Raw genomic sequence first — 23188 nt, forward strand, 5'->3', positions numbered from 1 at the left:
AAAAGCTTGATCAAGACTGATAGCACCAGAAGTGACACTGAAAATACAAAGGTTGCATTAAAGCAGCACACAATATGATGAAACACTTTTCCCCTTAGGGTGACTGTCTCTTTTTCCCTTCTCTGCTGTGTCCTGTTCACCATCCAAAGCAGCGTTTCCTTTGCTTTGGGACCATTGCTGGTCCTGTGAGGAGAATCCTGGAATGGTTTGGGTTGGAAGGGACCTTAAAGCTCCTCCATCCCCAACCCCTGCCACAGGCAGGGACCCCTTCTACTGGAGCAGCTGCTCCAAGCCCCTGTGTCCAACCTGGCCTTGAGCACTGCCAGGGATGGGGCAGCCACAGCTTCTCTGGGCACCCTGGTTTGCTTTTGACACAGCAGTTGTGGGTTGGGGACTTTCTCCTCTCCAGCACTGAGCATCCTCTTGTTGTACCGAATGGGAGAGACCAAAGACTTGAGCCTTGCGTTCTTGCTGGGGAGAACAGGTTTAGTGCCACTGATATTGGAGCTTTTCCTGGGTTTATCAGTCATGAAGTGTGCTGGGAAACCCTTAAAGAAAAGCCTTAAGTGCCCTCAGGGATGCGGGTCTTGGGCCCAGGACATTTGCCATTGGGTATGAGCATGGAAGGTGCTGGATGACCCTAAGGTCCTTCCCAACCCATTCCCATTCCATGACCCTACCTAACCCCCATTTCACATGCCACATTTGCACTTTGCAGGTGGTTTCATCCCAACATCAGCGGGATTGAGGCCGAGAAGCTGCTCCTGACCAGGGGTGTCCATGGCAGCTTTCTGGCTCGACCCAGTAAGAGCAACCCAGGAGACTTCACTCTCTCTGTCAGGTAAGCACAAGGGAAGGGGCTGTTCCGGGTGCCTGCTCGGATGGATGATGTGCAGTGGGAGTGGAGCTGCACAGGGATGTGGTACCACTCAATGTAAAAGGGTGTTGGAACAATCCCTGTTGCAGAGGATGTGTTAAAAGCCACGCGCTGCTTCCCCCCTGGTTCCTTTATCCCTGTGCTGCCAGGGTCAGTTCTGTGCTTATGGATGTGTGGCCAGAGGGAGGAAGGTAACAAACCCACTTCTATGTTGTGGAGATCTGTTCAATCCCAGCAGGAATGAATCATCTCACTCCAGTTCCAAAGGAACTTAATGCAGTTGCCTGCACGAGAGCCTTGTTTTCTGTGTCTGTAAGGGATCCCAGGAGCAGCTCCATGGGAGGCTGAGCTTCCCGACCAGCCTCAGGGTGGCTGTGTTAGACAGCATCATGTGCATCACCTTTAAAGTGCTCCTGCGTTCTTTGGGATCAAGGGCAGTTGTGGAAAGGAAAGTTATCCATGGTTATTGTGGCCCCTTATGATGCTATGGGGCAGACACAGTGGGTGGAACGCTCTGAAGGTGAACTAGAGAGGCAGAAGGTTGCATTGACCCCATGTAGGTTCAACAGGAGCCTTCCACACAGGGAAACAGCAAAGGTTTCTCCAGGTGCTGGTGGCACAGACCCTGGGTTTGGGTGGCTTCTGCTGAGCTTAAACACCCCTCGTTTTGTTTAGGACACCCCAGGGAGTTTGTAAACCCTTTGGCCAAGGCTGTGTTTAGAGAAACCTTGTGCAAAGGATGGAATGGACCCAGCATTCCCTCCTGGCAGGGCATTGAATCTAACAGGACATAAGCAATCCCAGTGTGGTTGGAGCCTCAGTCCCTCCCCATCACCTCTCACTGCTGGTCAGGGCAGTGTGGTGATGCTAACCAGCTCTGGTGGGGCTTTACCCTCTTCTTGTTGCCTTAACCACTGAGATGAAACCCTCCTCAGCCTTATTCCTTTCTCTTTACCACTGTCACAACACTTGGAGCTGCATTCTTGCTGCCCTCTATACATATATAAACTATATAATGATTACATATATATAAACTGTATAATAATACAGGAAGGGTTTACAGCTCCCTTATCAATCTCAATGCTTCTTTTTGTCTTGGGGAATACATCCTTTGCCTCTCTTTGGCTCTGACCGACCACAGCTTCTCACCCTGTGGAGCAACCCAACAGAAGGGAAAACTCCATCTTTTCCCATTCATTGGCTGGATGGGAGCATTTGGTCCTCACCAGCTCCCCAGTGATGTTGCCCTCAGATATAGCTGTGGGTTAATGAGAGAGGCAGGAAGTGCTTCTAATTGGGATGGAAAACAAGCTGACAAGAGCTGCCTTGAGCAAGGTATATGCGTAACACAGGGGTTATCTTCATGTGAGCTCAGTGTCTCTCTCAGTGTAGCTTTGTGAGTCAGGCTGTTGTCTCATAGTGAAGGGAAGCACTGACAGCACCAGCTTGGCCAGGCAGTGTGCAAGCAGATGCAGCAGTGCCCTGATGTGGAAAGACACCCAGCAAGCAGCACCATGACCCTCCAATAGCAATAGCAGGGTGAATGGCTTCGATGGAGAAGCCAGATCCCAGCCCATCCACTGCAGTGATGCTTTGTGCTGTGTCCATGTTCTTCCCTTCACTCTGTCCTTGTTCCTCAAAGATGAGGTGTGTTTCTGCTGTTGTCATCTTCCACCTTTCCTCATGCATTCCCAGCTGAGCATCCCATGGAACAGCACCATTCTTTTGGCCGTAAGATCAAGCTAATTCATGCCCTGAGTGCATCAATGATGCCCTGCAGTAATGAGCTGCCAGTTAAGAGCAGAGCCTTGCTGTCATAGCATTGAACAATACCCACCACAACCCACTGGCTGGTTGGAACCCAGGGGAAAGTCTGACCAAGTTGTGAGTAACCCAAAGCTCTGACACATCCCATGCTTCCAGGAATCACATTAAACACGGCACACGAGCAGCCTGTTGAGCTTTGAGGCATCATGGGTTGACGACAAGGGAAGAATTCTTCCATTCACTACTTTGACCTGCAAGTCCATGCTCCTTCCTGGTGCATCCTGTCTCTATCCCATGATTTGGAATGTTTGGCTATGGAAAACTTGCCTGGACATGGTCACTATCCAGTAGAGCAGTTCTGCTTATGCCTCATCTAAGTGATATGCTCTTCTCCCACTGATGATGGCAAAAAACATGTGCATAAATGCTGTTGGGAGTTAGAACTGCAACACCTAATGGAGTAGTGAATGAGTAGCTTTGTGCTGTGAAAGCTTGGGCTGCTGTCTTTCCCCTGTCTCCTTTCCCTTGCTACATTACACATACAGATGGAACAACACATTATTATCCTCACCTAGAATTATACCCTGAAAGAGCTTTATTTTATACCTCTGAACTGGACAGATCTCTGCATTTTCCCCCTTTCTGAGGAATAAAAGGTTTTCAAAGGAAACATCACAGATGTCTTTGGAAAAGTACCTAAAATAAAGGTGTCAGGAGGAGAAAGCACCGTGAGGAAAGCAACCAAACCCTTTTCCTCCTCCTTTCAACCCCCTTTTAGCTTCTTCAAGGCTTTTTGAACAGCACTGGGGGGAAATGCAGCTCCTTTTAATTACAGAGAGGATGTGGGCTGAGCAGACAGCAGGAGATGGAGCTCGGGCTGACCAGACCACACACCCTGTGCTGCTGTGAATCCAGATACGTGTCCCTAAAGAGAGGCAAGGAAACAATAGTGAAGTTATGATGTTTCCATGAAGTTCTGAGCCTGTTTTCCCTTTATTCCTTTCTTCCCTCTGTGCACTCTTCAGCCTTTACCATTACAGCAACAAGTATTCATAGGGCTTTGTTTTCTTGCTCTTAAGAGGCAAACCACATGGAGAGGATAGGATATGGTTAATGAATGGATGATGCTTGTCCTGGTCTTCAAACCAACCTCAGCTCTGCATCTGTCATGATCTAAACCTGGCTCCTTCCTCTTCTCAACTCCTCCTTGGGATGTCTTATTTCTGTCCTGAGTGGCTTGGATTCATTTGGAAGGAGATAGTTCACTGAGAGATGTAATGCAAACGGATGGACGCCTTTGGCTCTCTTGTGCTCATGTTTGGCAAAGCAGAAGAGTCTGAAAGCATCCTTTTGATGGCAGATGGTTGGCAAGTGGTCTGCGCTTCCCATCCCTTCCCAGGGCAAAAGGCTGAGTGTCTATGGAGCAGGGAGCACCTTTGGGAGCGCAAAAAGCACAGGGAAGCAGTGCCAATGTGTGAGATCACTGTGCAGTTGGATGTCTTTGGTCCATAAGCACCTTCTGGAGCTTCTAACACTGTAAGCGAGCAGTAGGGCTGCAGAAGGCAGCTTCATCCTAGGAACTGGGAATGAGGAATTCAAACTCCATACCTAATGTCTAGAATTCCCACATCTGTGTCTCTGGAAGTGCAGGCGAATGTGTGTTCTGTTGTGCTGTATTGAGCAGGGGGTTTCTCTGAGCCCAAACTCTGATGTAATTGAAAGCAAACAGCCAAGTTTCTAAACCCTGTGGCAGAATCACCTTTCTTTATCCACACAGAGGTGGGTTTGGGTTGCTTTCTGCAGCTTGTCAATGGGCTCCTATCTGTGAGGTTCCAGGCTTTGTGTGCCTGACACAGGCAGGAAACACACACATGACCAAGAAAGACTTCTGGGGGTGCATCAGGCCAAGGTGTTTGTGCCATTTAAAGGGCTTCTATTGCTTTCAGTGACAAGAAAGGGTCTGTTTGGGTGGTTTGTGAGTCCTCTTCTTACTGACTGTGTGTGTGAAGAAGAGCAGAGTGGGTCTGCGCTGGTGGGCACTGCATAGGGATACAGATTCACAAGCTGGAACACTTGGGATCTAGCTGGGATCTAGAAACCCTCTTGGATATCTGGAGGGTTTAACTGATATCTATATGGCTAATATCTATATAACTAATATCTCTATAACTAATGTCTATATAACTAATATATATAATATCTATATAACTAATATCTCTATAATATCTCTTTAATATCTTCAGAAATAATATCTGCATAACTAATATCTGTATATCTAATATCTATGTAACTAGTATCTATATAACTAATATCTATTAGTTGTACTAATAGCTCAAAGAAGCTTGACTTGGAATAGAGCAGCTCTCACTTGTCTAACTGCTGACCCTGCCAAAACAGCCTGATTCTGCTATTAAACAGTGCTGCATCCCTATGAGAGAGCCGTGTGTCTGATGGAAGTAGCCATGCCCTGCAGCTGAGTACTTTGGGCATCTCCTTTGTGCTTTCTTTCCCTAGCCAGCATGGGGAGGACACACTCTGATGGATGCTGCTACTGTGCAGGCCAGTTGTGCTGCCCAGATTGGAGCTGCAGAGCTGACGCAAGCTTTGAGAGGGGAAAAAGGGAAGGAAATGGGGGTTCATCAATGCCCTTTGTGTTTAGCGTGACCTGGAGGGCTCATGGGATAAATGACCCTGATTCTCTCTCTGCTTTTCATCCCTCAAAGGCCTTGGGATGGGGGTGGGTCTGTGAACTGAGCCTTTGTAGGTCCCTAATGGGGTTGGGGTGTGGGAATGGAGCTGTGGAAAGAAGGGAGCTTTTGAGCCTTGGGCCAAGTGACCAGACCACAGCTTCATCTGTTGTCTTCTGTGCTGCACAAAGGCCCTTCAGGTCCTGCTGCTGGCGTGGAAGACAGAAGCCATGTGCCAGCTCCTTTGGGATAAGAGGCATTGTCATTGGATGGGATGGGAATTGCACAGCCAGTTCTCATTTCCACCCAGGGATATGTGCTTGAACCCTTGACGCAGACACTGCCAGGCTCTGAAGCCTCTAAATACCATGGGGTGCTGCTCCTCAGTTCCCTGTAATGCAGATGGATGGTTCTACCTCCAAGACCTTGTTGTGAAGATGTAGCAGGATCCAGATGCAGATATTCACACCTCAAGCCTGTTTGTTGGTCTTCCATTGGCTTGGTTTTGCTGTTAATGTGGGATGATGGCAATGGTGCGGATGCTGTCTCTGTTGTTGTGGGAATCACCTCAATGCCAGACAAAGCATAAACTGCATTGACAAATTCCTCTTTAGCAGCTGGGATGAAGGAAAAGGGAATGTGGCCGTCTATCAGGGCTGTGTTTTAGGGAGAGCACATGGCATGAGGTGATTGTGGCTTGAATGCTGCTGTCTCATCATAAACAGTGCTAATAAGGGTAGGTCTGGAGGAGGAGCACACGGTGCTGTGCTAGCACAGTGCTATTAATGTTTCTGGGGGCTCTTCAGGGCTTAAAACAGAGATCTCATTGCCAAGTCCCAGCTTGGCCTCATTGTGTTCATAGAACCAGCCCATGGTCACAAGCAGGTTAAGCACTGACTGCTCAGTGGGCTGTGCTGGAGTACACAGCAGCAGCATTGGAACTCGATGATCTTTAAGGTCCCTTCAAACCCCAATCATTCCATGATCCTATGATCTTGTGGAGCTTGGCTGGATACCCAATACCATCCTGAAACCTCATCTTTCACTGCTATGGGGGCTGTATCCTGCTGCAGAAAGGCAGCAGGCATGGGGGGAAGTAACACTACAGAGCCCCCCTATGTGGTCCAGTTCTTCCTTCCATTTACCCCCAAGCTCAGACCACTGTAGCATTTCTAATTCCCTGCTCCATGAAATGGCTTTTCTTACCTGGAATGCTGCTTACACCACCTCAGGCCTCCTGCATCTCACTGTCACGGTTGCTTTGGCAACAAACCGAGAGATGCTGCTGTTAAAGCATGAGAGATGTGTCCAGGTTTCCAGATCTCTCCAATAAGGCTCATCCACCCAGAACAGGACCTGCTGCTGAGTGTGGTTAAGATGCAATTAATCTGCCTCTCCCAGGTCACTGGGGCCTTCTGAGGAAGGAGAAGAGCTTTGGTTGAGGAGGCTCTTGGAGCAGGCTGATAAAGGCTCCAGATTCCCTTGAGCCCTGAGGGCACCACTGGAGAGGGGAAAGCATTAACCCTTCCTATTGCAAATAGGCAATATATTGGTTTGGGTGACGTTTTTCCTCTTCTTAAGTGATTACATGATAGTGAGAACCCTTCTGCATAGAAAACTGCTCCCTGTAAAGCAGTGAGGTCAGAGCCTCATCCAATGGAGAGGGTAAAGAGCATAGGAAGTGGCAGGGATGGCAAAGGAGGAGTTACTCATCTCCTTTGCATGAGGTTATCTGGGAAGCAGAGTGGGCTGGATGCGTGTGAGGTACAGTCAGTCCTTGGCCAAGGAGCATCCATCCCTTCCCTGCTGGAGAAGTGATGGGCAGGCAGCATCTGAGCAGCAGCGCAGGGTTTCCATTCCCTCATCCTTTACAGCCTCGTCTCCTTTCCTGCCTCAGGAGGAACGATGAGGTGACACACATCAAGATCCAGAACACGGGGGATTACTATGACCTATATGGAGGGGAGAAGTTTGCCACGCTGGCGGAGCTGGTGCAGTACTACACAGAGCAGCATGGGCTGCTGCGGGAGAAGAACAGCAACGTCATCGAGCTCAAATACCCCCTCAACTGCCAGGACCCCACCTCGGAGAGGTACAGCACCTCCTAACAGCCTCCCTGTACCGGGCTTGGGCTTGAACAGGAGCCTAATGGGTGTTATGTTAGGGGATGTTATGTTATGGGATGTGATGCTGCTTTTGCAGCCCAAAAGATGCACATCGCTGGGCTGTGGTTCCTGAGCTGTGCTGCTTGCAGGCATGACCAGGAGCTGGCTGGATAGTAGCAAGGCCCAGGAGCTAGTGCTAATGTCACCATGTGCCAATAAGCTTTCTCTGTTTCTCTTATTCTATCAAATGGGAACATAGAACCATAGAGTAGTTTGGATTAGAATGCCCTTCAAAGCTCATCTAGTCCAACCTTCCCTATTCAATGATCTTAATGTCCTTCCCAACCCTAACTGTTCTATAAGCAGGGACATATTCAACTCAACCAGGTTGCCCAGAGCCCTGTGTGGAAAGGGTTTTACAGCTCTACCCTTCAGGACAGCTTTGGTTTTAAAAGAGAGACCTTGCGAGTGCAGATCCCTGGGTAGAAATGCCCTGCAGGAAGCCTTCCCCATCCCACCTCACTCCGTAGCCTCCATTCATCCCAGTAGCACCACACTGTTGCTTTGCAGGGATGGGACCGGATGATGGGGGATGCTCCCACCAGCCTGCCCTTTCCCCCCTTTGCTCTGGGACACTCCAGTGACCCCAGTTTCCCTGTCCCCTCATGTCCCCAGTGTCACACGCACTGACCCAGTGGGTGAAGAGGGGAATCCCTCGTGATGCTCAGGCTCCCAGCTGCTGGTGGAGCCTGGTCTCACTTCCCAAACCAGTGCAGAGGTGCTCCCGTCCACACCATCATGTGAGGCAATGGGAAGTCCCTCCAGCTGCTGTGCTCCCAACAGAGGTTTCTTTGCTCATTCCCAACCCCTGGTGCAAGGAGCACGTTACAGAACCTCTGGAAAAGTGGAAACCCCCTTTAACAGGGTTTCCCCCTCTTCTCCTGCCAAACAAAGTCTGCCTTGGCATGGAAGCTCCAGAAGGATTCCGGCTCCAGACCACACATCTGGTGCCATCAAGAGGAAGGGAAGGGAAAGGGGCCAACTCCTCTAAATATATGGAATGACGATGGTGTCAGAATATAGCAGGACACGTCAGGGTGGCCTGTTTCCAGCCCTGGCTGTGAATGGCAGCAGTGCTGTAAGCAGGCACTGATGTACTTCAGTGGAGGAGAAGTATAACTGCACAACTCCCACAGCACCATGATCCCAATGCCTTCCCAAGCCTGCAAGAAGGAATCTTGTTCTTTAGAGGTCTTCCCAGCCAGCTTTGTACCACCTGCCCATGCAGAATGCTGAGTCGGGGCTCGGAGGCATCAAAGCATCACTGACTGGTGTTCCATAAGCTTCATCCCCTGGGAAGAGGCTTCCCAGACGTGACGTGATCCCATCACGTGGACCTGGGAAGGTTATTTTGAGCCTCTCTCAGTTCCTGGCAGCTTGGCTGCTGGGCCAGGAGCCAGCACCTTCAGAATGGGACCTGTGGCATCTGCCAGAGCCACTGCTGAGCGCTGGGGATTGAAGCTCTGCTTCTCTCCAAGCTGTGCTTGGTGTCTGTGATGGTCCCTGAGCCATGGCTGGCTGCTGGCTGGGTGGGATGTGCTGCTGTGCACTGATGGCAGCTCACCGGCACAGCCAGGCCATGGAGCTGGCACCACAGTGCCCATGTCTGGATGTGTGATATCCAACAGGAACATGGCCAGCAGCTTGAAGGGGGGATTCTCCTCCTCTCCTTCACTCTGGGGATACCCCCCCTGCAGTCCTGTGTCCGGCACCACAGTAAGGACCTGGATATAAGGCAGAAGCTCTTCCCTGTGAGGGTGCTGAGGCGCTGGCACAGGGTGCCCAGAGAAGCTGTGGCTGCCCCATCCCTGGCAGTGCTCAAGGCCAGGTTGGACACAGGGGCTTGGAGCAGCTGCTCCAGTGGAAGGGGTCCCTGTTCATGGCAATGGGTTGGAGCTGGAGGAGCTTTAAGGTCCCTCCCAACCCAAACCATTCCAGGATTCGTGCCAGTGGGTTGAGCAGTCAAACTGGGAGCCTAACATGGGTCTGCCCTGGCAGTGATCTGTACACTTCTGAGCTGACCTTGCCCTCCATCACCTCCATAGGTGGTACCATGGGCACCTCACTGGCAAGGAGGCAGAGAAGCTCCTGACGGAGAAGGGGAAACCAGGGAGCTTCCTGGTGCGGGAGAGCCAGAGCAAACCAGGAGACTTTGTCCTGTCCGTGCTGACAAATGAGGATAAGATGGAGACCGGGGACCGGAAACCACACGTGACCCACGTCATGATCCACTACCAGGTTGGGAATGGGCTATCCCTGTCATAGACGGATGGGATCTGAGTGTTCCCATCTCACTGTGGCTTTACCCTGTCTCCTGCAGCCAGATGGGAAGTATGATGTAGGGGGAGGAGAGAGGTTCGACACACTCACGGACCTGGTGGAGCACTATAAGAAGAACCCCATGGTGGAGAAGTCAGGAGCTGTGGTTCACCTGAAGCAGGTAACAGCTGCTCCAGCACCTGTCTGTGGGTTCTTGCTTGCCCATGCTCCTGGGGATCTGCACTTCGGGAGCTCCCTGCTCCCACAGCATCCCATGGGCTGCTTGCTCTGCTTGTCCAGCCTCACATTGGCTACAGACATCCCTGGCCCTGCATCAAGAATGGACCCGATTCCTGCCTATGGGAATCCCTGGAGGCACTGGCAGGAGCTGGGTCTGTTCAAGGGGAATTTTGTCTGTGTTTGTGTCATTGAAAGAGGTTTCTGCTCTGTCTCCATCTCTTTCAGCCGTTCAACGCCACTCGCATCAATGCAGCCAACATTGAGAACAGAGTGAAGGAGCTCAACAAGATGGCAGACCACAGTGAGAAGGCCAAGCAAGGGTTCTGGGAGGAGTTTGAGGTACCAGATGCTCCTGTGTCCTGTCCCTTCTGTGGGTGAAGAGCATCACAGCTGCATGGGAATGTCCTGGTTTCCCAGCACTGAAGTCCTCTTCCTGCCCCCGCTCCCTCTGCTCATCCCCAAGCAGCTCATCCAAAGGGCCCTTTCTTTGCCTCTGACTCCCCTTGTCTGCCCAGAACACCCTGTTCTGTTGTGTTCTGCCCCACAGATGCTGCAGCAGCAAGAGTGCAAGCTCCTCTACCCCAGGAAGGAGGGACAGCGACCGGAGAACAAGGCTAAGAACCGCTATAAGAACATCCTTCCCTGTAAGGAGGCACTGAGTGGTGGTTTGGGGGTTTTATCACGGTTTCTAATGGCAAAACCTGGTCTTTCTGGGGTTAGTTAACCCTGCAGAGCTTGCTGATTGAGCTGGGCAGAGATGCACACTGTCCTAGTGCAGTGGTCCAGTTCACAGTGTTCTCCATCCCCTTTCTAACCCTTTTGCATGGGGAATTAGTGGGTTGCTCTCCTCTCTGTTCTACGAGCCCAAACACGCTTCAGAGCAGCTCATAAGTCACAGAGCCAGGGCTTCTAAAGGCAATAGTGGCAAACTTGGGCTCAGGCTGGTTGCAACCCTGCGGATCATTGATGCTCACCCAGGTCACTGCATTGGCACCAGCACTGGGAGCCAAACAGTGTTGAGGTGCCACTAAGTGTTAGCAGAGAGCATCTTACCCCTGTCCTGCAGTAGTTGCCCATGTGTCTGCATGGCTGAGCCCATGCTGGCCAGCAGTGACTGTCCTGTGTGTGTGACCCTCCTGTGCCCATTGGGCCTCTCTGCAGTTGATACCACACGAGTGGCGCTCCGAGACGTGGATGAGAGTGTGCCCGGGTCGGACTACATCAATGCCAACTACATCAAGGTACTTGGGAAAGGGAGGACATCATTTGGGGTTGTCCTGGGGGTTTAAGTCCCATCAGGACCAGTGTCTTTCACTGGGTCCAGACTGTGGTTTTCTACCGTATCGCAAGGGATCGCATCATTCTATCATGTCCTGTTGGCCCCCTTTATCTCCTTTCGTACATGTCTTAAAGAGGTCCTGACCCAGGCTTTCTGTTATTGAGCCTTATCTCTGAGGTCAAATTATAACTGTTATCTGTAAGCTAAGAGCTGCTTGAAGCTGTATTTCCAGCTGGGCTGCTCTGGCACTTAAACACCAACCTTTGGGAAGCCTTATTCCAGCTGCATCCACCTGCAGGTGCATTAAAGCAGTTCTCATTCCTCACTCCAGCATCACTGGCTTCATTGTGCCTCCTCTCTGCTCCTCAGAGCATCCCTGAAGACGGAAGGAACTCGGAGCACTGCAAGATCTATATAGCCACCCAGGGCTGCCTGCAGACAACAGTGAACGACTTCTGGACCATGGTGTACCAAGAGAACAGTCATGTCATTGTAATGACAACCAAGGAGGTGGAGCGGGGCAGGGTGAGCACTTGCAGGCTGCTGTCACCAAGTTACCTGGTACTAACAGTGCTGAGTTGTCTCCCGTTAGCTTGCATTTAGTTTCTCCTCTCTCTTATGAGGTTGTTTTAGCTCTTCCTCGTGAAAGAAATGTACCCCAGCCCCATAAGTACCAATGGGGTGTCCCTCATGACTTGCTTCAAGTGGGTAGGGGTTTATTCCTCTGTCTTCAGGGCTATTGCAGGTTGCAGAGAGAAAGCATCGTGCTTGTTGCAGCAAGCTGGAGAGCAAAGAGGGGGGCTGTAAGCTGTGTGAAACATGAAAGCAATTATACAACCTGTGTACCACCTATATGTGTTTCACCAGGAGTGGGGTGCTAGAGGCCAAGGAATACAGTGAAATTCCATGTAGAGCCCGTTATGGACACTGCCTTCTGTACTTCATTATGGTTGGCACCAGTGGCTTTGCTTTGCAATGAGAGGGAGGCTGTGATTGCAGCAGCCCCGTGCAGAGATGAGAGATGGCTCAGGAGTTAGGCAAAGACCAGATCAACAGCTCAGTGCTCTAAGTCTTTACTCTTGCCAAAGCAATACCTGAGACTGGGGCTAGCTAAGGAGGGAGATTCCCCTCGGCATCATGTCCTTCCTATAGGAACAGGGCTTTCTGGTACACAGGAAACCTGTGTATGTGTGGTCCCCTTTAAACCTCTGCACTGGGGCTCCCCACCATTGGAATGCAGCAGCAGCATCCCTGAGCAAGGTGCTTGGGGCTGCACCCTTCATGTCCCCATCACTAACGGTGTGCCCTGGTGCTGGTGCAGAACAAGTGCTTCCGTTACTGGCCGGACAAGGGCTGCACCAAGGAGTACGGGTGCATCTGCGTGCGGAACGTGAGCGAGAGGGAGGCCCAGGGCTATTACCTGCGGGAGCTGGAGATCCTCAGGACCGACAGGGTGAGTCCTGCTGCTGCCGGCCCAATGGGCACCCATGGGGAGGGAGATGAGGCTCTGCTGTTGGCTTGCTGGGTGTTTACAATGGTCCCATTGCTGGGCCACACTGCCCAGCTTTGGTACAGGGAAAGGATGGAGAGGTGTAATGGGAGGGTTTGTGGATGTGGTGGATGTCTGTTCCCTGCAGGATGAGCGCCCGAGGCTGGTGAAGCACTATCAGTACTTCAGCTGGCCAGACCATGGGGTGCCCAACGAGCCTGGAGGGGTTCTGAGCTTTCTGGACCAAGTGAATCGGGCACAGAGAAGCATTCCGGACACGGGGCCGATCATAGTGCACTGCAGGTATGGAGCAGGGGGCTGGCAGTGGGGCACTGCAGTGGGGATGGGTGATAAACACATGTCTTCTCTTCTAAGAGCCAGCCTTTTGCTGGGCTTATCATAGAATCCCAGCCTGGTTTGTGTTGGAAGGGACCTTAAAGCTCATCCAGCTCCAACCCCCTCCCAAAGGCAGGGATGCCTTCCATTGATCTTATTCTTCTCCCTCCCCAGTGCTGGAATAGGACGCACGGGCACCATCATAGTGATAGATATTCTGGTGGATATTATTCACAGGCAAGGTATGTCTTCCTTATGGCTATCCCATGGCTTTCCCTGTTTGCCTTGCTCTGGCTGGTTATGGGGTAACCGTGCTCTTGTGGATACAGGGTCTCCAAGCAGTGGGTTTGACTCCTCTGGGAGACAGTGGGCATAGGCTTAGCCTGAATGCAGGGTGAGAAGGGCTTTTGTGTGATGCCCAGTTCCCTGTTTCTCTATAGGAGAGGAAATGGAGCTCTGTCATAATGAAACAGGAACCCTCTCCAAATGGGACAGCACTGTAGCAGGGGTAGCTTTCAGCAGCACACACAGGGGAGTCTTCCCATTGGCATCAATGGGGCCAGGATTTCAGGGTCTGTAAGGCTGTAACTCCAGGAGCCCATTTAGAAGTGAGTCCCCTGGACTCTTCTGTGTACAAGGGCTGTCACCCTCTCCTGAAAGCCTGGAGATGTTCTGGAGCTCTCTGTGGGATCTCTGTGCATGGGTCAGGAGCCTTGAGGCAGGTGGGTGCTCTACCTTCATCACTGCTCCTATCTAGTTCCTAAACCATGTGCTAAGTCTGGATCAGTGGGAAGCTGCTGTAGAACAGACCTAATTCCCCTTTCCCTTTCTCCAAGCAAGTCCTCCCTTCCTTATGCCTCAGCCACCACAATCCAAGGCTAAAAAGCATCTCCAAGGCACTGAGATGCTCCAGATCCTTTTGATTTGTTGGAAAGCTTTTCCCAGTTCTCCTCAGGGAATGGTTTTCCAGTGGAATTCCCACCCCCTGACTGTGCTCTCCTCCCTCCCGAGCAGGGCTGGACTGCGACATCGACATCCCCAAGACCATCCAGATGGTGCGGAGGCAGCGCTCGGGGATGGTGCAGACAGAGGCCCAGTACAAGTTTGTTTACATGGCTGTGCAGCAGTACATTGAGGCTGAGCAGAAGAGGCTGGAGGAAGAGCAGGTACATCCCATTCAGCTGGACTGGGAAAGCCAGGGCAGAGCTTGGCTTGTACCGAGCATCACTTCTGTGGAGCTCAAATCCTGCCCTAAACACATGGGAATAAGCCCATAGCCCTGCTTCCTGCTGGCATATATGGGATATTGTAAGGCTTTCTTCTAGGAATGGGATGCTATGGTCTTTGCTTTCTCTTTCAGAGGAATAAAAGGAAAGAGCGGGACTACTTGAATATTGGCTACTCTCCCATGGACAAGGGCAGAGCCAAGGGACAACCCCCTTCCCCCCGGACCCACACTGTGTAAGCTCTGCCACGGATCAGAACTTGATCCCTAAAAAGAACAGCCTGAGTGAAGTATTTATCCTTTGCCAGCCTGTCTCTCCCATACCTGACACTTAACCAGTTGCTGGCATCCTATGGGAATGGTTAAATCCAACCAGATGATCCCAGCACGGTGGTGGTAGCATCTTGCTTGTGTGCTATGCGTTGGGAAAGGAGAGGAGGAAACAGGTCCCAGCCTTTAGTGAGCAGAGCCCCATATCCTTGGCTGAAAGCTGTGCTACTGCCACTGAGCATCTCTTACAGCAGAATGGGAAGGAAGATGAGAGCAGAGGGGGGTGGATTCACACCCATGTGCTAAGTAGCATGAGTTCCTTATGTAAGCAGAGAGAAAATACCCCAGATTATGCGTTTTCCTCTTGGCCCAAGTGATGGGACAGCAGTAAGTGATGGAGAGGGGTCATAAGATGAAGGAGAGTGGGCAGGGACATGTGTCAGCTCTATAAAATCAGAGCTTCGGGGCACGTTGCAGGGTTGGTTTTGAAGGGAGAGGTGGCTGGGCAGGAGCAGGGGTGGGTGTTGAAGTGGAGGCAGAAAAGCTGTCACTGATCTCATGCAGAATGAAAGATCCAACTGAGAAGACGGATGTCATGTAATCTGTCCTATGAGTCCAGCTTTGGGCATCAAACCTCTTTAGAGGTACTTGGATCCGGCCTTTAAAGTAGCTCTTCCCTTAGATCCAGACAAAGTGGATATGTAGAGAAAGTAAGAGTAGGAAATACCAGGATCTGTATCCACCGATGCAACAGAAACTGCATCCACAGAAGGCTGATGCAGAGGAAGGTGCAAAGCTCTATCCCCAGGCTGTATTTGAACCTAAGTGGGGGGTGTCTCAGCTGGAGGGAGAGGAAAACAGGGATTGAAAACAGCAGGAAGCTTGATGTCATCCTATCCACGAGGATGGGGAGGGCCAAAGGGAGCTTGGCTGGGCCATTACCTGGAGGCTCTCATGTGAAGGCTTTGTTTCTTGCAGGGTGGATGATGAGTCAGCTTCCGTCTATGAGAACCTGAACATCAAGAGCCCAAAGGTTTCAGGGATGAGTAACACGGGGCGATAGAAGCCTGAGCTGCGTGCGGGCTCTACAGGTAGGAGCACTTGCCCTGCTTAACCCAGTGCCACTGCGGAGGGAGGCAGCTGAACTGCCATAGAGCCTGAAGATGTGTCTGTGGTCCAATGGGAATGGGGGAATGTGAGATCTCATAGGGAAGCACATGGACATCCATGGGAGGGGGGAGCTGCTGCTGGGCTGTTAGGCAGAAGCTGTCAGATGCCCAGGAGAGACCTCACTGTCACCTACCCCACACTCCTCTCCCCATCCCAGCCCATCCCATCCTTCTCCCTTCCTTTGGATGCAGGTTTCACAGTGTTTACGTCCACCCTTTCCAAGCCCTGCCACTGCAGACGCTTCCTTTTGCCTTCCCGAGCACCTTGGATTCAGCAAGGAAGCAAGAAGCTGAGGGAGAAGCAAGCGGAGTCTGCACCCACCAACATGCCTTGACTTAACTGACTGATGAGGAGGACCTTGTCCCACTCCCCCCGGGAGCAGGAGGTTGAGGTTTATATGGAAGTGCCTCTGGACATTCATTGGGCATCAAGGCTCAGTTTTAGTTCTTTGGGGTTTAATTGAAGATCCTTGTTTTTCACACAGAGACCGTTCAAAGGAATGGAAAGAGCCGTTTGCTTTGGAGCTTTCCCAGGGTCGCCCAGTTAGGGCATTAGTAAAACGTTAGTACACTGTAATGTTTTCATTAGGTCAGGCATTTCTAAGCTTAGAAGTGTTCTTAGACTAAATCCTGGGGTAACTTTGCTGCCTGTGAGAAAGGGATTGAAACAGAGAGCCCTGCATAGACCTGGGTGCTTGCACCTCTGTGGATTCCCCTTCTCACACTTCCTTTTGGCTGTACCAGTTGTAGATGTCTATGCAACCCTGCCAAAGCACACCGAGCAGCCCCTGCTGTTGCACGTGTGTGTGTGCCTGAGAGCCCACAAGCTGCTCTGCACTGGGTTTTATAGCGAGCTCAGAGGCAGAGGTGAGCATCCCCATCCTTAGGGGGCTCCGAATGTGAGATCCCACCTAGCTGAAGGGTGCTGAGCTGTCAGCCATCCCTAGGGTGCTGATCCGAGCTGGGCCCCTCTGAGCTTGATGCAGCTCTGCATTACCTTGCTGCATGACCTCTTTCCCCCCCTTATCTATATGACAAGGCAAGTGTTGTGTCTGCTGAGTAGGGGTGTTGTAGGAGTGCTTGTGACTTGAGCAGTGCCATGAAGATGAGTGTGTTACTGAGTGCAGGATTCCAGCCCTTGCTGATAAGTCTTGGCTTGCGACTGCCAGTGCTTCCAGCCCTAAGGCCAGCAGATAGTCCTGCCAAAGAGCCCCTTCCCATAGGATTCCTCAGTGTGGGGAGCTCTGGGGCTGAGTGCTGGGGCCTGAGCCTCCAGAGCATGCATGGGGCTGCTGTTGATGTCCTGATCCGGAGCTGGGTGGGCTCGCTGCGTGGCTGGGGTGGTAGTGCCTGGAGTGCTGAAGCAGAGCACAGGGACATCCCTTGGCTGTACTTCCTGCTCCCTTGGCACAGGGACAGGAGAGCTGTTCCTTCTTATTGCACTTTGAATAAATGTTGAAGATTCTCGAGGCCTTTTTCTCTTGTGGGGATGTGACTGATGCTTGCTGTGGATGGGGAGGGCATTCCAATGGCTCCTGTCACCAAATGCTGCTGTTGAGGGCCCTGTTTTCACTTCACTTCTTTTGACTCTTCCTTTGGACTGTTAACCTCAGAGGTTAAGCTGCCTGTGAGCTAAACCTTCACCCTTGGCTTCTGAGTATATGGGGAGAAGGGGAAGTGCAAAGAGACATCCATAAGGATGCTCTGACAAGCTACTAGGAACATTGTACTGTGAGAACATCCCTCTGGCCCATTCACCATCACAACAAGAGATGTTAGGAGGCTGGAGATGTTATTTCCCTCTCCCCTGCCTCATCAGTGGGAGCTGAATGGTACAAAGATGTAGTGACAAAGCATTTAATCTCTTTAGTGTCTGTTTGCTGGGCTTGGTACCAAATACACCTGGGGAAGCTGGAAGTGCCTTCCCTGCCTTAAGCCTTGAGTCACTTTATGCCAAGAACACACATAAAGCAGTGCTGGGAAGCATCCTTTCCGTGGCAATGGACAGCAGGATCCAAGTAAGTATCCCTGTCAAGGCCAACAATGCCTTTGGCAGAAGCTGTGCCGGTGCCTGGAGCAGTTCCTGCAGACACAGATCACACCTGGAGTGAACAACAGAGGTGCTGCAGATCCAGCTTCCCACAGAGGGTTCGCATAGCAACAGACTTGAGCTGCTTGAGTCTGCTCCAGCCTCTTCTGCTCCAAATCAGGTTTCCAGGGAAGGGAGACTGGAAGCATCTGTCCCCCAGCTGGGAAGAAGCAGAACATGAGCAGTCTTTGCAGCTTCTCATCTTCTAGGTGGAATCAGGTAAGCACAGAGGGATGTGGAACCTGGGATAACACCATGGAGATGGTAAGTGTGAATGTACAGGGTTGTGCAACACTGGCACAGACAGGCTGTGTAGCTCCATGGTCTGGGAATGCTGCTGGACTCAGGACTACAACATGCCCACCTCCAGCTGCAGGTAAGAAGGGAAATGTGGAGTAATGGCCACAAATTGACACCTTGCATTGTATAAAACATAATTTAATACATACATGTATGGTACTGGCATACAATACTGTCTTACATCCGTGTGCTGGAATAGAAAACATAACTGCAAGTTGCCTTCATCATGAAGACTCTGATCACTGTCAGATCACTGCATTGAGTACAGATATAGTGTAAGCAACTGGCCTGTGTCTGAACACTGACACATGTGATGACTGGGAGGGTAAAGCTGTCCTGTTGGCAGCAGTTTGCCTGTGAGAAGCATGAATGAAGTTTGCTGATGAATTACCTTGAGGGAGGGTTATACTGCTATGTGTAGTGCCTAAAACTCCCCCCCTGTGTTCAGAGTTGCTTTCCAGGTAGGAATGAGGGATTTTTAAGCATCTTCTTAAGGGAAAGCAAGTAGAATGGGCTCTCTGTTCCATTCCCGAGCTCATCAGGGTGATGGGTAGCGGTGGCACATCCATGTTTGGTCAGCAGGAGGCAGCATTTACACCCCCAACATGGAATAACACATGGGAAATGTTCCAAGCGGGTGGCATAAGGATGATTTTCATCTGTTTCTATGCCTTTGACACGTCTTTACCCTCCCAATCCCAGCTCCTCTTAGGAATAATCATGTAGATCCTTCAATCAGCAGAAATAGCCCTTTATTCCCTGAGGGAGTTAGAGGAATTGCACCCAGTGTCATCCGGTACCCAGTGAGGATGGCACAGAGGGCAAACAGTCCCAGGAACCCTCAGAGCTCTGCTTTCCATAGGGATTTTGGAGCATGGGGAGTGGGCCATGAGGTCTTCCAGGACCAAGGAATGCTGTTGGAGCAGCAGCCCTGTTCCCACCTCCATAGTGGGAGCGAGGAGCTGCTTTGCTGCTACTGGAAAGGGAGTTGTGTCACTGGGGTCGCTGCCGTGGTGTGTTTAGGGGGAAGATACTCGGGTCTGCTCATGGCAACAGTCCTTGTGAAGCACCGGAGGTTCCCAGTCTTCAGGGCACACTGCACCGGCCACAGAATGATGCAGAAGAGGATGATGATCAAGGCAGAGAGGAGGACTATGCGCTTCCAGTCATCACACATGTCACAGCGGGACAGCCTCCCTGCTAACCCTGTTGGGGGGGCCTCTGAGCTCTCTGGCTTGCTCATGGCAACATCGATGGAGATACAGGAGTCTGGATCCTCGGGGTCGTCGGATGACTGACGGCAGCACAGCTTGGTCCCTTCCATCCACAGCACCTTCTCCTGCTGGAGCTCGGGGGGCAGTGTGGCAAGGAGCTCCTTACTGGTTTCCAGTGCTGGGGCACCTTCCAGAGGGATGCTGGTCAACTGCCTGCAGAAGGGGCAGGGGAGCTGGTCCTCTGGTTGGTTCGGGGGCAGCCCCGTGCTCAGACGGGCCACACATTCCAGGCAGAACACATGGGAGCATTGGAGCAGTTTGGGTGTCTTGAAGGTGTTGTCATAGGTGTTGAAGCAAATGGAACACTCAACAGGAGAGGCTGGCTTTGGAGAGGTTGGGTTCGGAGAGCCAGGCTTGTCGGTTGGGGATCTCACCTTCCTCTTGCTATCTCCTGGGGAGGTGACAACAATGGGGCTGATGGGGATGGGGATTTCATTTGGAGAGGCAGGGACCGGGCTGGTGGGAGACTCCGCAGTGTTGGAATGCCATAGGTGTGTGAAGCACGACATGATGGTGCCCGGGGCAATAAAGAGAGCCCTGGGAGACTCTAGGAGAGAAGAAAACCACAGCCTCCATTTTAACCAATGTGAAGACACCCATCACCACACCTGCGTTTAACCCCTTCAAAGAAACCAAGAGCGAGTTTGTGACTTCCAATGCATCCTGAGCCTGGCATAGATCCCTTCTAGAGGTGAAAATGACCCAGGCAGCCTGGTCCAAGCTGATACCGAAGGTGAGGTTAAACATCCTGCACAGAAGCAAGCAACCAGCAGAGCTCCACCATCCAGCCAAAGCCTTTCCACCAGAACCACCATGGAATGAGAGATGGGCTCAGCCTTTCCCCATCCATGCCTCCCTCTGCGCAGATAAGAACACAACAAGAACCTACCCCGGCTGGTGCTCCCCGATACCTGCGCAGGGAGGAGAGCAGAAGACTCCATGAGGTCAAGTAGGGACCTCGCTATGGCAGCCTATGAGGCTGGGAGGCACTCAGATATTATGGTGGCAGCATGGGCAAAGCCTAAGAGACAGATAACACTGTTCAGTTGTGGAGGGTGTGAGCGGGGTGAACATCTTCTCTGGGGTGTGCTCACAGGGGTTGTGCCTTGGAGCATGGCTCTGGGAGGGGAGGCACCATTGTGATGCTGCCTGGCTTTGTGAATTCATAGTGGGATTGAGCTCCCTCATCTCACAGGAGAACCCAAGGGAAGGGAGGACACAGTTTAGCGCATCCTTGGCCCCAAGCGGCACAAAGAGCATCAATCCTTATCACAATGACACAGCAAGAAAAGCAACGGCCCTGGTCCAGGAATAAGGGGAATTCTCCACTATTTCCTTGTTGCTCCAGTTTCCCTTAGGAAACACAGCTCTTCCCTGTGCTCAGCCCCGGGGCAGTGCACTCTGCATTGTCATGGCACGCAAGTAGGAACCCTACATAGCTGATACAGCAGCTCAAGTCATCCTAAGCTAGGCTTGCAGCTCTGCAGGCATTCTGGGGCTCAGATATGTGACTGCTATTGAGCACTGCTACCTGGACAGTGTTTGGCTGGAGGAAATTCCCAGCCCGGTGCTGTGTGCCTGGGGAGCATTCCTGTAGGCTGCATCACTGAACAGGCTGGGCTTGATTCTTCCTGTTGGGAGATCAAGCCATGACAAGCCAAGAAGGTTCCGATTGCTGCTGTAATTATAGGGCTCCATTATCCGGCAGTGGCTCACCAGTATGGGCTGGAGACTCCACTTCCCTGCGTTAAAGGCTAATTTAAGGTATCAGAAAGACTGGGTATTCCTTACGTTGCACAAAAACCGTCTCCATTATTTAGGAATGAAGAATTCTCCCATCACTGCTCGCACTGCCACAGCTGAAACCAGCTCCAAGACCCTTCCTTCTCTTATTCTAAATGCAGCCATTCTCAGGAAGCCTCAGGTTCAATTCCCACTCCCAGATGCACCCTTTAGTGTGTGGTGATGTTTCTTTAATGCAGTTTGTCTCTGCCTACAGATCACTGTGCATGTTTTAGCACTATCTGGTAGATGCTGATGAATTCCACATCCAATTGGCACAGAAAGAAGGGAAACCCCTGAGTTTTGTGGCTGTTTTTCCCCCATTAAATCTTCTGGGTTGCAGAACTCCATCCCCTACACACAGCCCTTTGCAGTGCCCCAGCTTGGAGTGCTGTGCAAAAGAAGCAGCACCACCAGTGGCAGAAGGTAACCTCAGAGAGAGCCTTTGCTTATGGAACTGTAACTTCATAGCCTGCCTGATAAAGCTGCTCTGTTGGGGGTTTTCCTGGGTTGTAACCTGACAGCTGTAGCAACAGCCTTATCGTGACAGTAAAGCTTGAGGAAGTTTACTCACAGTATTTGCTTTGAAATGAAGATACCAGCTTTTGTTCACAATTTCCTTCTGCTAAAGGTGATCGTGACACTGCAGATGCTTTTTAGTTCTAATAAATGCAGAGTCTAGTTATTTTTACCAATATCTTGGTGCTATGGGGCTCCCTGAGCAGAGATGATGCAGGTAGACTTAGAGTGGGAAGATACAAAGAGTACAGAGCCAAGGCTCACTGAAGCCAGAGGGTCCCAAGCACAGACTGGTTTGGGTTGGAAAGGACCTTCCAATCCCCTTCCACTAGAGCAGGTTGCTCCAAGCCCCATCCACCCGGCCTTGAACACTGCCAGGGATGGAAAAGCCACATTATTATGTGTTTATTATTAGGAAATAAAGAATGGAGACATCCAGTGTGGAATCTCAATAGACTTAGTTAGGATTTGGGGGTTTGACAGCTTCTTTTTCTGTTGGTTTGGTGGGTTTTGCACTACTCAATCACATTCTTATTTATTTATATTTTAAATACAGACTAGTATCTTCAATCATCCAGACCTCCCTGTCACACTGCAATTCCTTAGCCCTGCACCAATTTCCCTTGCTTTCCCAGCTTTTCCCTGGGCTTTCCAAAGCCCTTGGGAACAGCAGTGAATAACTCCAGGTGAGAGCCATAAACCCAGGTTTAAAACTAAGTGTGATTCTTAAATGATCCTATGAACTTCTATGACACCTTTTTACTTCCCAACAACTTCTAGGAAACTTCTTTCCGCACCATAAAGCCCGACAAAGAACACGCAGTTTATGGTAGTGGCCATGTAATATGATTCTCTAATGGTATCTTAGAGCCACCAACTACACAGCGAGTTAAGAGGTGTATAGATTAAAGTCTATAAATACCTGTTCAAAGTGCTGCTTAGGAGGAGAAAAGCATGTTCCAGGCTCTTGATTTCTACCCCTGAAGAGTCTTCTCTCCAGAGGATAGGCTTAGTGTCTTGTATTATGAGTTGCCTTCTGGTTTCCCAGCTCCCTGGTTGCTTCCTGACTTGTTTCCAGCACCACAGGTCTGTGTACAAGTGGCCCCGCTGCTGTAATTCAGGTATCTTTTATACCTTCCTGTCCAGAGGTGACTTACCTGCTCCACCTGCCTTTCCCCATCACCACTGAATCACTCCACCGGCTGCGAGCACGCTCCCGCTCCGGCCGGTTCCTGTGACAAACAGGGCAGGCTGGAATGCTCCTGATAAGGCTGCGAGGAAGAGATGTGGGAAATGTTTACTTCTTCATCCTCTCCAGTTGGGGAAGGCCTTTTGCTTTCAAATCCTTGTGATTCTCCAACAGGCTTTGTGGTTTCTTCATTGCTCTGTGTAACCTGGTCTGGTTCAGGCAGGCACTGACGCAGCACTGCGTGTTTCAGGACCACCTAAAAGCAGTGATTG

General features: G+C 51.1%; 2 protein-coding genes across 4 annotated transcripts in view; one reads left to right on the forward strand and one right to left on the reverse strand.

Moving 5' to 3' along the window:
- LOC101878327 (tyrosine-protein phosphatase non-receptor type 11-like) overlaps positions 1-17238 on the forward strand; it is a 37865-nt gene extending 20627 nt beyond the window's left edge. The window contains exons 2-16 of the mRNA XM_034068085.1: positions 719-841; positions 7229-7423; positions 9542-9734; positions 9817-9936; positions 10221-10334; positions 10543-10639; positions 11157-11236; positions 11644-11799; positions 12596-12727; positions 12912-13066; positions 13274-13341; positions 14114-14265; positions 14460-14560; positions 15573-15685; positions 15956-17238. Of these exons, the coding sequence (XP_033923976.1) occupies positions 719-841; positions 7229-7423; positions 9542-9734; positions 9817-9936; positions 10221-10334; positions 10543-10639; positions 11157-11236; positions 11644-11799; positions 12596-12727; positions 12912-13066; positions 13274-13341; positions 14114-14265; positions 14460-14560; positions 15573-15657 (1771 nt within the window). The 3' untranslated portion in view covers positions 15658-15685; positions 15956-17238. The remainder of the gene's footprint in view (positions 1-718; positions 842-7228; positions 7424-9541; positions 9735-9816; positions 9937-10220; positions 10335-10542; positions 10640-11156; positions 11237-11643; positions 11800-12595; positions 12728-12911; positions 13067-13273; positions 13342-14113; positions 14266-14459; positions 14561-15572; positions 15686-15955) is intronic.
- Positions 17239-18274: 1036 nt separating this feature from the next.
- Positions 18275-22815, reverse strand: RNF223 (ring finger protein 223). Of its 3 annotated transcripts, none has more exons than XM_031044229.2 (3): positions 22650-22815; positions 20316-20337; positions 18275-19973 (listed from the first exon to the last, which is right to left on the reverse strand). In XM_031044229.2, the coding sequence occupies exon 3, from the start codon at positions 19933-19935 to the stop codon at positions 19126-19128; it is 810 nt and encodes a 269-aa protein (XP_030900089.1). In that variant the 5' UTR covers positions 19936-19973; positions 20316-20337; positions 22650-22815; the 3' UTR covers positions 18275-19125. The 3 variants fall into 3 exon arrangements, with proteins under 3 accessions (XP_030900089.1, XP_030900088.2, XP_005143700.1); XM_031044228.2 differs by having other exon boundaries at positions 20316-20447; XM_005143643.4 differs by lacking the exon at positions 20316-20337.
- Between the last annotated feature and the right edge of the window lie 373 nt (positions 22816-23188).

This window comes from Melopsittacus undulatus, chromosome 12, assembly GCF_012275295.1.
Source record: "Melopsittacus undulatus isolate bMelUnd1 chromosome 12, bMelUnd1.mat.Z, whole genome shotgun sequence".
NCBI lineage: Eukaryota > Metazoa > Chordata > Aves > Psittaciformes > Psittaculidae > Melopsittacus > Melopsittacus undulatus.

What these genes read in the sequence shown, in the direction of transcription:
- RNF223 (XM_031044228.2), bottom strand. Translation starts at nt 20,367, where the DNA reads ATGGAGTCTTCTGCTCTCCTCCCTGCGCAGGTATCGGGGAGCACCAGC. An exon ending in ATCGGGGAGCACCAGCCGGG is followed by an intron (nt 19,974 to 20,315) that starts GTAGGTTCTTGT and finishes CTTCTCTCCTAG; the next exon opens with AGTCTCCCAGGGCTCTCTTT.